Below are 14,268 nucleotides of genomic sequence, written 5' to 3' on the forward strand. Positions count from 1 at the left end.
GGTGCATAGAGAGAGGCATGACCTGCAGGAAAAAGGAGGTGATAGTGCCGTTGTATAAGTCTCTGGTGAGGCCTCATTTGGAGTACTGCGTGCAGTTCTGGAGACCGCACCTACGGAAAGATATAAACAGGATGGAGTAAGTCCAGAGGGCGGCTACGAAATTAGTAAGCGGTCTTGAATGCAAAAATTATAGGGACAGGCTTATGAACCTCAACATGTATACACTGGGAGAGAGGAGACATGATAGAAACGTTTAAATATCTCAAGGGCATTTATGTACAGGATGCTACAAGGAAGAGAGCCTTTTTCAAATGAAGGAGCGCTCTGGAATGAGGGCTCATATGACAAAGTTAAGAGGGAATAGGCTTAGGAGTAACCTAAGGAAGTATTATTTCACAGAAAGGGTGGTGGAGGCGTGGAATGGCCTCCCGGTGGAGGTGGTGGAGTCTAGGACTGTTCCAGAATTTAAAAAGGCATGGGATAAGCATGGTGGATTGCTTAGGAACAGGATGTATTAGGGGTTACAGAGGATGGGCAGACTGGATGGGTCATGTAGCCTTTATCTGCCGTCATGTTTCTAATTCTACCTTCACAGCATCTCTGGTCCACAAAGAGAACAGAAGATCTGACTTAAGGATAGAATCAAAGACTTTTGCATAGCAGTGCACATCACTGCCACTGAGCCATTCAATTGATCCATGATGACCTATTTATATTACATGGCCTGAAAGTAGAAACTTGTTGGGCTTGCTAACTCCCTTTGATCACTTCAAGCATTATTGTCAATATTTGAGACATTGCCCCTTTAAGTCTTGTGCTACAGACATCCCTCAAGCAACCATTTTCCAGCAAATCTACTGATGGCATCAAATGATTGATTCAACGTGTATAATTGTCATTGTTTCCAACATGGCACCTCAATACAAACATGTCACTCAGCTTTCTTAAGAGAACATAAAATGTAAGCTCTTTTCTCTATCCCAATTCCCCTGCACTAGCTAATCTAATAAAAAGCTTTACGAGGAGAGGAAACGAGAAACAAACTTCACACTTATTCTCTCCCCCACCTTTGTCTTACACTAATTACCATGTAAGGAAATATAAATCTTTAAACCGAATTATTTTTTCTATTTCACCTGGATACATTTCCCAGTCTTAAACGGGCTGTATTTGATATTTCCCCCTTGCCTCCTCACTTCTCAGTTAAGGATAAGGAACCAAGAAGGGGAGGGGTGGGTTAGAAAGAGTTGGCTATAGGCAGCCGACTTCTTCCTCTCCCTCTGCTGCCGCTGCTCCTTCTCCCTCTTCTTCCTCCCGAGCACATTGTATCTGCCACCGGGAGGGAGGCACTGCCCCTTTAAATGCATCGCGCTCGCCTCCTCGGCTGATCGATCCTCCATTTTTCCCGAGCAACAGAGCCTTTACCCCCCACCTGGAGAGAAAACGCGAGGCAGGGGACCCGGTGACAGACAGGGAGCGGGAGGAAGGCACCAGGGCAGCGCCACAAGGCAGGGTCCCTCCCGCAGACATGGCTGCGAACATGTACAGGGTCGGAGGTAAGAGGCGTCTTATTCCTGCCGCCCGCACGCGCTTACTTCCCAGACAGACACCGGGGATTGGCAACAAGAAAAATATCTTCAGTTCTGTGTAGGCATATATATACGTATACATCTCCGCATCTCGCTACATACACGCGCATTTCCCCTTCCTGGATTTGGTTGTCGACAGCCGTGGTCTTTTTTTTTTTTTCTGGGCTTCATCTCTTTTTTTTTTTTTTTTGTTCGTTCGTCTGCCTGTCTGTCTTGACTCTTCTTCGAGCTCTTTACCGTCCAAGAAGAAGAAAACGTGACACACTCCCGGTTTCTGGACTGCCGGCTACTCCTTACGACCTCGCTGTGACTATAATGTAAAAATAACACATATATTAAAAGGAAAATGGTAACCCCCTCACAGAAATTCACAACAGACACGAAAACACCTCAGAAAAATAAAACCTTGGGTAGCTTTCCTTTTTAGCACATCTTCGACTATATCTTGGGAGGAGGAAAAAGGGATTTTTTTCCAATAGCTAATTTTCTGGGGATAATTTGGCGCTGAATTTCAAGGGAATGCTAAAAAAAAAAAAAAAAAGTTCCTAGTATATCTTTTTCTGCCCCCTCCCTCGCCAATCCCCTACCCGCCACCAATAGAAATGAATGGAGGGAGAAATAAATAGTTTTTTTTTTCACAGTAGGGCGATGTCTTGCTGGAATTCAGAGACGGCTAATTCGTGGTGGAAAGGCCGTGGGTTCTTTTTTTTTTTTTTAAAGGGCTGTCTCGTTTGATGTTTGTGTAGCGGCTGTTAGTGTATTTATGTCTCTTAAATTTCTGTCTCGCGGTCTCCTCCGCCCGAGAGACGCGGTGTGTGAGGGGAGGTTGGGAAGGCAGCCCGTAAGGTAGTTTTGGGGTGTCTTCTTCGATGGGGGGGGGGGGACTCTGTATAAGTCGGCCTCTTTCTTGTCTACAGATACTTGAGTAACTGTCTTCGTTTATATATATATATATATATATATGTGTGTGTGTGTTAACTACTCCCTTTATATACATATAAATAAAAGTATGGCAATACGGTGAAAGGAGATGGACAAGAAATATAACCGCTTTTTTTGGCTAACACGGTGGAGCCTTTTCCCCCCACCTCGTCTGGTTCCCCGCCAAAAAGTGTGTGGGGGGGGGGGGGAGAAGCTACCCGGGATCCGACTCCGTTAACAAAGATTGTACATTACTTTCCGTATATTGTGGTGTTGACTCGAGGGGATTGGTCCGAACTTCCTTTTGAGGAGGGGGCTGGGATGGAAACCGTCTGCTCTTCTTGACGGTTGATTATTTTTTTTTTAAGCTTTCAAGATCAGAACCCCCCCCCCCCAACCCGTATCTATTCCCCTGTATAATCTATAATTTCTTCTTGTGGGATGTAAGGCGAATAGAGGAGGTGGGTGGGGAAACGGGGGCGGGGGGAGGGGGAGTAAGAACCAACATGGCGGTGATGATTATGTGACACAAAACATTATACGCCACCAGAGGCAGCAGGTACAGATATTCACATAAAAAAAAGTCTGCCCTCTTGACTCCCCCTACCTTTGACTGGCTTCCTTCGGCACTCACGCCCCAAACCCAGAGCCAAACCAAAATGGTCAGGCCTTTAGCCAAAGCCGCAGCTGGCCTGAGGGACTACCCGAGGCAGGCTCTCTAGATTTTATTTAATTTTTAACTACTCACTCCCTTTAAAATATAAAAGAGAAAGTGGAAGGAAAAGAGGAGGTGGAGTGGGCTGTCGGGCAGAGCTAGGGGGCGTGGAAGATTTCTAGGTCGTGCTGTTGATGTCAGCCCGCCACGTTCAGCCCGCCCTTCTCGTATTCAGTGACAGTGTGTGGCTGTCTCGAGCTACAGACCATTCAAGGTGCAATAGAGAAATAGAGACCCAAAGTAACAAAGCTGGTTTCTGTACTACCCGTGTAAATTATATTTTGGGGATGTTTATGTCGACTTTTTCTAACTGTTTTAAATTGGACAGTTTGGGGTTTTCTTGTGTTAGCTAGAGGCGCTTTGAATGAGTATAGCAGTTGGGATGGAGATTGGGAACATCTTTCGTGTACTATTAATAATGGCAGGGAGAAAGTACAATTGCAGGCATATGAGCTAGTGCTTTTGGGTGCTTGCTTGAGCACCCCAATATTGAACAAACCAGAGAGAGGTAATTTCTGTTGAGTTTAGCACCTTCGACAATTTTGAAAAATTGGTTCCTGTGGTTGCAGGAATGTATGATAATGTAGTTTTGAAATGCATTGGGCATAAATGGAGGTTGTCAGATTTATTTAATCTTTGTTTTAAAAAATGACTACGTGAGAAGGAAGAAAACATGGGTGACAATAGAATCTGTTATTCTTCATGACTGACTATATTCCTATGGTGTCTCTAGTGTTAGTGTGCACTAATTTTTAGTGCGCACTAAAAAGTTTGTGTGCCTACAGCGTGGCTTAGTAAACAGGGCTTTTAGCCTGGTGATTGATAATAGGTAGTAGCAGCTATAGGAGCTGGCTCTGTGGGTGCTTGAGCACCCCCACTATTGAGAAAATTCCTTGTATGTGTCCTGGGATGGGTTATTTCCATTGTGCTTAGCACCCCCAATAATTTTGAAAAGTTGGCGCCTATGGTAGCAACTCAAAACGCAGACTGATGCTCTTGATTGTGAATGTCATGCTTACAGGTGAAAGATGTAGCCTACTGTTTGTAAGGAATGATTTTGAACTGGACTGTTTAATGTTGGCTCTCCTTAAAAAAAAAAAATATATATATATATGTTTTATTTTAAAGTATGATACAACATCTGTTTATATACAATGTTAAATACTATTTTTTTTTCTTAGTAACATCTTTGCATGACTTCATAATTCCGTTATCTTTGCTGTTAATGCCTGTTTATTACACTAGGCTAATAGTGTAACTTTACCCTAAGGTGTGCTTTTGGAAAATGTGTAATATATAAAAATTGTTGCTGGATTGATTTGTAATTTAACATTCCATAGCGTCCCACAGATCAATCCAGAGACTTGTGGGTTATGTCCCTCTACCAGCAGGTGGAAATAGAGAACTTCAGAGGTTTGCTGTATGTGGTCATGTGCAGTCATTTTAACTTCAGCATTCTCTCTATCTAGCAGGGATGGTCATATCTGTGCAGCTCTGGATTGATTGGCTCCCGGCGTGGTCCCCTGGGTCTAGTTGAGCTTCAGGGGTCTGATGTGTCCCGGTCCTGGGACTTGGGTGCACACCTGGTGGTGCCATGTCCCTCCCCCTTCAATCCCTCCTCTCTGCCTGACTGGGGTTTGTGGTTCTCACTCTCCTGACTTTAAAAAGAGTCTGAGGTTTCTTTTGCTCCGGCGTCCTCGCTTACCTTAAAAACAAAAAAATGCCATTTGAGCACTGTTAAAAAAAAAAAAAAAAGCTCAGTCTTGAGATTTGTCTAGCACAGCAAGCTCATGCGGGTTTGCAGTACTGGCTGAATGGTGTGAGGACCGACTTGGCATACGACAGCGATCCCGAGGGGGTGAGTAGTCATTATCCTATCTGCGCCAGTGGGCAGAGCAAAAGCGGCTTCCAGTGTGGGAGCCACTGGACTACTGCAGTTTCCCGTGCTGGAGATCCACTGTACAGCCCAACTCCGTGGAGCGGTGTGCTCTTTCCCTCCCAGCTCATTTTGGTGGGCGCAGGGCAGTTGTTTTCTTGGGTGTGCGTGGGTGCTTGATGACGCCATCTTTCTTGCCACTCCACATGGCAATGCTGAAGCCTCAGCGCTCCCCTGGGGCCTGATTTGCTTGCGATTCAGGCAGTTTTATATGTAGGCTTTTCAGAAATGTGACTGGGGAACTGGTGTGGATCACTCCCAGTTTCTTCATATTTGTTATTTAAGGGCTTCTAAGACAGGAGGCCTGGGGAGGTTTGCAGACTCCTGTGGGAGTCCTCAGGTCTCCCACAGCTTTTCAGGGGTGAGGTCGGAGACCCATTAGTCCCCTGCAGCTGTTCTGTGGCAGTGAGAGCCTTAAGCTACAGCTTGGAAAGTACTGACTATCAAGTTTTCTGGTAGAGATGTCTGTGCTTTACTAGGTGATTTCCACTAAGAATATTTCTGGACCCTCCTTGAGGAGGTTCAGGGTGTGTGTACATCATTAATGGAAGGGAGAAAGGGATCAGGATTAGGAATCCTACTCTAGGGTTTTCACTCTTTCCCTCTTCCCCTTTCTCAGAGCATGGCAGTACAGTTTGTTTAGTTAGGCTTAGGGGCTGTTGACTTCATGTTTCTGTGGGAAATGTTACATTTTGAGGCTAGTGCAAGCCTCTCAGGTTTCTCTTGGTTTCCATGGTAATCCTGCACCCTCTGTGCTGCCCTGGTGGCATTTGCACTGTGTGTACTGTTTGCATCAAACTAGTTTTATTCAGGAGGGTGGCTGGCCTTTCAGCCTGAAGGTTACAGGTTCAAGGCTGGTTTTATCCATCCTATTAGAAACTGTGGGCTGAGCTAGGTTTCCAGTGAGGCATTTGTTTTTTCATTCTCTTTTATTGCTTGCTTGACGAAGTAGTTCTTAAATGACTGGAACAGTTATCAGAACTCTACAGTACTAAAGATTGCCCTTCTCTCTCTCTTTGCACACTGATATTGGCCACACCTTGCGTACTAGCCTCAGCTACCCCAGTATCTGCAGCGTACCCAGTACCTCTAATTGCTTCTATGGTATTTTTGGCATCTTTTCATGCTATGGGGTACCTAAATTTCATGAGGAGTGGTCCAGGAGCTACTTCAGTGTAGAGGCAGCTTAATAGTTGTTGCAATCAGCTGAGAGTAAGCACAGAGCTCTAAGGGTGCTGCTTCACGACCCACTGCAGCTTACTATCTGTAGAGCGCAATGGTGCAACAGCCATATTCTGCTACACCATCTGTCTGTGGTTCTCAGCCGCACTTGTTAGCTCCATTGCGCAGCAGTTATAGTGCACAGTCACACCAGCCAATTTTTGTCCCTATCTGCAAGAAGTTAGCGCTGGCTTAGGCATCAGACCACTGATGTGGCTTCCAAGTCACATTTGGCAACCTGCCTTTTGGAAGTAATCTTGGGACTGGAGAAGATCTAGGGCAGTTGGGTAAAGACCCGAGGGACTGCCAAGTCTCGGAGATTGCCAGGGGATGAGTTTAAGGATGATTTTTTATCCGCTTGGTTTTTTCATAGGTTTTGTGGGGCCAGGAAAACCACTTTCACGGTTTCCACTTCCAATGCGACAAGCCACCTGGCTGCTGGTAGAATGAGCTCTGGTTCAACTCCAGGTCAACCTATGCCTGCTACATCTTCCAATGATGGAGTCTCAGTTCACTCCTTAGGCGGGACTCCTGTACTGGTTTCAGAAGGAGTGGACCAATATTACCTCAGCTCAGATGTCTTAGTTTTTCTATTGCACAGTTATAGACTGGACTTCACTACAGATTTTTTTTGGCGTCTACATGCAAGCTCAAACACTATCAGGCAGTTCTTGCCACCTTGCCAACGTTTCTTCCTTTAGGCACAGTTGAGTCTGTCCCCAGGTGCAATTGGGGAATGGAAAGTTGTTCCCTTTGCTTTGTAGTTCCAACTAGGGAGCTTCCTTCCAGCTGAGTTTGGACATCATAAGAGTCTAGGGTGTTTATGGTTCAGCTTTTCATAATGGGATCCTTGCAGTGTGTAATAGTTCTGTCTGGTGGGAGAGTTTCTAGCCTCCTTGGATCTCAAGGAAACTTACTTTCATATTCCCAGTGCTCCTTGCTGCAGAGGGATCTTAGCGATTTATGACTGTCATTCAGCCTTTCCATGTTGCCGAGGACATTTTTGCAAGGTCATGATGGCAGTTTTCCTTCGTGAGGATGGATTGCAGATTCATCCATACCTCGTGACTGGCTGATTTGCGGCTCTCTCTATCAAGAGACTCTGCAAACTTCATCCAAGATACCTACTCGTAATCAGTGTCACCAAGAATCAGTTGTTTTCCTCACAAATCTTGGCTTATCGGGGAGTGCTGTCTCTTCTTTCTTTTGCTCCTCAGCAACAGGTGCCAACCCAAATCAGGTTTTACTTTCTCTACCAGGGCCAGGATATGGGAATAGGTTCAAGTTATGGGCACAAGGTTTTCTTTTTTGGACATTCCCCCATGGGCCTGAGTCCGTATCAGACCAATTCATGGTTTCCTTCTCTGCTTTGGTCCCCATCTCTGTGGTTCCCTTCAAGCCAACTTAGTCTCACTGGGTGATTTTAACACAGCTTTCTGCTGATATTTCAGTTCTGTCTCTCTGAAGGTGGCTATCTGCTATCTGCAGCCTGTAGACTGCTAGGCTGTGCCATAGCTGGTGGCAACAGATTTCGGATTCCTTCCAGAAGTCAGTCAACCGCCTCCTCACTTGCCAGATGTAGAGTCGAGGCCGGCTTATTTGCCAGTTTTCTTCTACGATTTGTTTCGTGCGTCAAATAAACATGTTTTTGGTTGTGCTGCTGGGTGGTGAATGCACTGGTTCAGCTCACTTTTGAGGGCAACTATTGTTTGAGGACTCCATGAAGTTGGTGGAAGACCTGGGTGACTTATAGACTCAGCGTCTTCCTGAGGACATGTCTACAAGTTCTTTTCGGTTGGGTCAGGCTTGCCCTTATCTTTATGACACCAAGGCTATCGTCCTGGGCAGCCTAGTTTTCTTTAGCAATCCAGTCCAGGCAGGTTCTCGGAACTCTCAACTTCATCCGTTTGAGATCCTTTGGATTTCTACTGGTGATGGGTGCACAGTACTGTCTTTTCTGCATACGGTGGTTTCTGCCTTCCATCCCTTTCCACCTTTTTTTCTTCCCGCTTCTTGGATGTTCACCATATACTCGTATACTATTTGGAAGTGACCAGCGAGTTCTGTTGGTCAGCTCTTTGCTTCTTGCTTTGCTCGGGACCATAGGAAGGTACCATAAGAAGGCTCGCCATTTTTAGATTGGCAGATGTGGGCATAGCGGTTTTGATGTCAGGAGGAGCAGACCTTTTGTAGAATAGGCATCAATGTGAAGCTGAAGAGCTGTTCTGCATAAGTGCCATTTTATTCAAAATCCTTTTAGGGGAGCTGCTGCTCCCCTTGCACCCCACCAAGCTATGTCTCTGTATAGTGGGGCAGTGCCTGGGATGATACACTGAGCAGAAATGACTTCCTACATAGCCTTATGCACTGCTAAAGACTGTAGCGATCTTCTAGTGCTCACCGTTTTAAGATTAGCAGATGTAGTGGTGGCAGGATGAGAAGCAGACATATTCAGAACCTGGAGAGCCTTAGGTATATAGGAAGGTGGCGGCGACTCCTTACGAAACACCCACACTGCGTTAGGATCATCAGATTCCTGACCTGCTGAGCAGAAATGCCTCCCGGCATACCCTCATGTTGTCGTCTGGCTGGTCTCAAGAAAGGGAATCTGGTTTCAAGTGCTGCAGTGGCCGTTGGCTGAGAGAAGCTATTTCTTCAGCTGGCCTCTGTATGGGACAGTCCCGTTGCAGGTGGCAGCGCTTTCTTCCAGAGCGCAGTTGACTTCCTTTTCCGTGTCCCGTCTGGCTTTCGTGGCTACCCTTTGCAGTTCGGTCACTTGGTCCTCTGTACTTCCGTGGATAGCTTTTGCAGATCGCTCACTTGATCTGCTGTCCTTCCCTTGCCAGGCTTTGCAGGCTTGTTGTGGCAACGCTAGGCATTCCAGATTTGACATGGCAGCACATGTAACCGCGGCCTGTGGATCATTGCTCCAGTCTGCTGAGTTTGTAGTACCCCGCCCCACTTGAGGACTGCTTTGGTACATCCCCACAAGTCTCTGGATTGATCTGTGGGACGCTATAGAAGGTAAAATTGGTTCTTACCTGATAATTTTCTTTCCATTAGTCCCAACAGATCAATCCAGAGGCCCACCCTTTGTTGTTCTGGGTTGAGTGTTTTCTTCTAGTTGCCTCAGTTTCATCAGATTCCTTCATTTGATTTTTGGCTACAAAAAAAAAAAAAGGTAAAACAAATCAAAACATAAAGGAAAGCCTTCTGTTACCCTCCCACAGGAGCGGTTGAGGAGCTTACATGGGCTTTATGCAGGCAGGAGAGAACCATGGTTTTTTTTTTCTTCTTCTTCTTTATTTTGTTGCTAGTTTTTCCTTAGCGTCTCTCCAGCCCGGCCCAGGATTGGACTGATGGGTTGTTGACTCCTTCCAGCAGGTGGAGACTGAGAACTTCTGACTCTAGAGAGCCAGTAAGAGCTGTGGCCATGTGACCCTAGATTCAGTAGTCTGTCTCCAGCAGGTAGAAGGAGGTGAGCCCTTAGTCTCCTTCTCTCTCTCTCTGTCTTGTTTCCTTGCTGAAGGGAAAAAAAAAAGGAGATAAGTGTTCTCTTCTGTGCACCGAGGAACGGTAATTGGAGGCTTTGGTGGAGTTTTCCCAGCCTCAGGGGTATTACACTCGGGGGGGGGGGGGGGGTCCCGGGGGGGTCCCGGGTGCCTCCCCCTTTTCCTCCCCCTCCCCTAGCTCCCGAGGTTTTCGCACAGGGAAGAGCTCTTCCTTCCGGCGGGAAGGTGCTGTAGCTTTAGGGAGAGGCAGCTACGTTATTAAAAAAAAAAAAGGCAGAAAATTTCTCTTGCTTTCCTCTCAGCACAAATGAGCAGGTCAGATCTGTTAGTGCTTACAGCAGCGCGCATTCCATTCTCCTTGGTCTTTATTGCGCTAGAGAAGTTTGTTGAAAAAAAAAAGGCACTCCAGCATGATGGCGGAAAAACTGAAGCGCTGTGGCGTTGACGTTTGCAAATTCTGTACAGTAGTGGACTCAGCAGCGGCCCCCTCTCCTTCAGTGCCGCAACTAGCCGCGATTCAGTCGGCACCTGCGGTCCCGGCTCCCAAGTTACTAGGACCCTCAGTTTTGGTGGGAATATCTGCAGTCTTGTCAGTGCTGAGTTCTGCTGAGGACCAGGTGGCTCCGATTTCTTCTTAGACTTCCGATCCTGCAGTACTCTCCCTAGTGCCTTCTGGAGGGACTCAAGAGGGTAGATTTTCCTCTGAGTTTGTCCTCCAGATGTGCCAGGCATTTTTATTAAAGAAGTCTGGTGCTGCAGCTTCTCTGGGGCTCATTCTTCTATGTTTATAGCGTCGGCTAAGAGACCTAGGGTTACCTGGGCACCGGAGGAGGACCTTGGCTAGGATCTGGATTTGGAAATACCCTCCTTGGAGGAGGAAGGCTTGGCAGAACTCTCTTAGAGGATCAGTTCCCCTCTGAGGCAGGCGCAGACCCCTTACTCCTGGGTGAGGATCCCTCGGTTTTTCGCATCTTCCATAAGGATGATCATCAGGAGCTCATTTCCTTGGTGGCCTCCACTCTTCACTTTGAAGATGAGCAGCTTGTGGTTCCAGAGATCCGTAAGGTGGACCTGCTAGTAAAGGCATCAGGACATTAGGGATATTACTCAGGCTCAGTGGGATGTGCCTGACTCTCATCTGGCCAGATCCATGGCCTGCCTTTACCCGGTTCCTGATGCTGACAGGTCCCTGCTTAGGGTTCCGGTGGTTGTCTCAGTGGTCACCAAGCGTAATACGGTACCAGTAGATGGTGGTATGGCCCTCCGAGATGTTCAGGATCGCAGGTTGGATTCTCTCCTCAAGAAGAGTTTCGATGTCTCTTTTTTGGCAGTACAGACGACCATTTGTGGCGTTTCGTTGACCAGAGCCTGCTTCCGCTGGGCTGAAAGTCTTGGACAGGACTTCAGATGATGCAGAGGTAGCCAAGATTGAAATGGGGTCCGCTTTTTTGGCGGATGCTTTGTATGATTTACTGAGGGATTCCTCTAAGTCCATGGCTTTGGGGGTTGTGGCTCGTCGCTCCCTTTGGTCGTGGGGTTGGTCGGCGGATGCAGCCTCCAAATCTAAGGTGAGTAAGTTTTTCCTTTCAGAGGCTCCTTTTTATTTGGTGAGGAATTGGACAAGTTGGTGCATAGTTTGGGTGATACCAAGGTCCCTCGTCTACCAGAGGATAAACCTCGGTCAGCTGGTCGGGGCTCCCTGTCGGGATGAGGGTGAATGTGTGGTTTTCGTCATTTTCGGTTCGGCCGTGGGACTTAGAGGTCTAGGTTTTTTAAGAGGACGCAGTCCTTTTGGGGCTCCCGCCGTGGGGGATGGGACCCCGGCACATCTTTCCAGTCCCCTTCCCGTCCCTCCCAATGAAAGTGCGCGGGTCTCTGATTCCCGTGGGAGCTCGGCTTTCACATTTCCTTCAGAGGTGGGCCTAGATCAGTACAGATCAGTGTGTTGGAAGTTATTCGCGATGGGTACGCCTTAGAGTTTGTGCATCCTCTTTCAGATACCTTTCTGGAGTTTCCCTGCTGGTCTTGTCAGGGCGGGGGTGCTCCGGGATACTCTAGTGAGACTTCTAGATCTTCATGCTATTTGCCCGGTTCCTCCCTCAGAGGTCAGACAGGGACGTTATTACATTTACTTTGTGGTCCCAAAGAAGGAGTGTTCCTTTTGCCCGATTTTAGATCTCAAGGCAGTCAATCGGGCCATCAGACATCATTTTTCGGATGGAGACCCTCTGGTCAGTTATTGTTGCAGTCCGGTCAGGAGAGTTTCTGATGGCGTTAGACTTGACAGAGGGCTTTTTGTACATTCCCATCCACCCGTGTCACCAGAGGTTCCTTCGGTTGCGATTTTAGGTCACCACTTCCAGTTTCGGGCGCTTCTCTTTGGTCTGGCCACAGCTCTTCGCACGTTCACCAAGATCATGGTAGTTGTTGTAGTGGCGCTCAGAAAGGAGGTCATTTTCGTGCATCTGTATCTGGACGACTGGTTAATTCGGGCCAAGTCATATCAGGAGAGTGTGCAGGTTACAATTCGGGTGGTCCAATTCTTGCAGTCCCACGGTTGGGTGGTCAACTTTGCCAAGAGCCTTCTGGTGCCCTCGCAGTCTCTGGAGTATTTGGGTGTCTTTTTTGACACGGCTCGGGAGCAGATCTTTCTGCCTACAGGCAGGATACTCAGTTCCAGGGCCTGTTGCGCAAACAAGTCCCCTGTGCTCGAGACTATCTGCAAGTTCTAGGCTCCATGACTGCGACAATAGAGGTGGTCCTGTGGGCCAGGGCGCACATGAGGCCTCTGCAGCTCTCTCCTGACCAGGTGGTCTCCCTAGTTGGGCTGTCTTCTGGCAAAGTTGCTGTTGAGGTCCCGGGAGCGCAGCGGTCTCTTTTGGTGGCTGCGGGCAGGCAATCTGGCCAGGGGGATGCCGCTGGATGTTCCTCAGTGGATAGTGCTGAAAACAGATGCCAGCCTCGCCGGCTAGGGAGCTCACTGCTTAGGGAGATTTGTGCAGGGCCTTTCCATAGTGTCCCACAGATCAATCTAGAGACAAGTGGGTTATGTCTCCCTACCAGCAGGTGGCGATAGAATTTCAGAGATCCACTATATGTGGACGTGTGCAGCCATCTTAGTCTCAGTATTTTCTCTATCTCAGCAGGTGGATGGATCCTGTGCAGCTCTGGTTTGGTGCTGGCTCCTAGCCTGTTTCCTCAGGCTTAGTTGAGCTGAGGGTTATGGCATGACGCTGCTGTGATGGCCTATTGGGGTACACCTGGTGGTGCCAGGTCCCTCCCCCCCCCCCCCACCCCCTGCTCTCCTCGTTTTCTGCAGCTGGCATTTGAGGGAGTAACTTCGGTGGAATTTTTTTTTTTTTTTTTACAGCTTTCGTTTATTTAGGCGACGGGGTTCGGAGTTCAGACCGCGGCTGGCTCAAGCCATTCTGTGCTTGCCGTTCCTGCGTTTTTTTGAGAAGCGGTTGCCTTCCTAACGGCCTTTCTTGGATGTTTGGGAAAATGTCTCCAGAACGGGAGAATGAATCTCTTCCTGGTGGGGGCAGTTGGTAGCCGTAGGACCTTTGTCCCATGGCAGGATGGTATGCCAAGGACAGTTTTGTTTGCGAGCCGCGCTGTTTGTTGGCAGGTTTTTCTCTGCTGTTTTGGCAAGCCAGAATTCTCTCTCTTCCGTCCTCCACAGGAAGTTTGAGGCTACTTGTTTCTACGGTCTTCGAGGCGCGGGTAGGAGGCTCGGCGGTGATGGTTTGTCAGGGGAGCGGTCTTCACTTTTGGTGGGCTCCATGGCGGTGGCTCACCAACAGCCGCCATCTTGTTGGTGCTTCTTGCTTGTTCAGCACAGCTGGGGTTTCTCAGGATCGCGAGTAAGGCTTGCAGGGTTGCTGTGGTTTTCTCTGTCACAGGTAGCCAATTCCTGTGGCTTGAAGTAATTTTCTTCCTTTTGGCTGGGGCCTTATGGCTTTGAGCTATGCCCAATATGCTGCACTGGAGCACTCGACTATGCCCAGTACGCTGGTCTGCACCAGGGCTTGCTCTATTTTTGTTTCTACCGCACTTCAGAGGGCAGTTCTGCATGTGCTGTAGCATAGCAGCCCTCTTAGATGTTGGGGATGAGTCTCCTGCCTTTCCCTGTCTGGGGGGGGGGGGGGCAGCGCTTCCCAGTCCCTAGCTATTTCTGAAGGAAGGGGTGCTGTGAGGAATGCATGCTGATTTGGGGTTTCTCTGACCTCGCCTCTACCTTGTTGGGATTCTTTTCTTGAAGTGTAAGGCTTCTCCCCAGGGTCTGATGTTGCTGGTATTTTCCTTGGCTCCTTGCTTTCAAGCACAGGTTCTCTTCTTTTCTGGGGTCAGTAGGGCAGATCCCAGTGCCCGTGC

The 14,268-nt window shown here is 48.1% G+C and overlaps 1 protein-coding gene across 2 annotated transcripts in view; it reads left to right on the forward strand.

Moving 5' to 3' along the window:
• Positions 1-1,021: 1,021 nt before the first annotated feature.
• The window catches only part of MTA1 (metastasis associated 1), a 537,170-nt gene continuing 523,923 nt past the window's right edge, over positions 1,022-14,268 (forward strand). For both annotated transcript variants that reach the window (XM_030214000.1, XM_030214002.1), the window contains exon 1: positions 1,022-1,556. In XM_030214000.1, coding sequence (XP_030069860.1) covers positions 1,529-1,556 — 28 coding nt within the window. In that variant the 5' untranslated portion in view covers positions 1,022-1,528. The remainder of the gene's footprint in view (positions 1,557-14,268) is intronic.

The sequence above is a fragment of the Microcaecilia unicolor genome, chromosome 9 (genome assembly GCF_901765095.1).
Source record: "Microcaecilia unicolor chromosome 9, aMicUni1.1, whole genome shotgun sequence".
In the NCBI taxonomy this organism is placed as follows: Eukaryota; Metazoa; Chordata; class Amphibia; order Gymnophiona; family Siphonopidae; genus Microcaecilia; species Microcaecilia unicolor.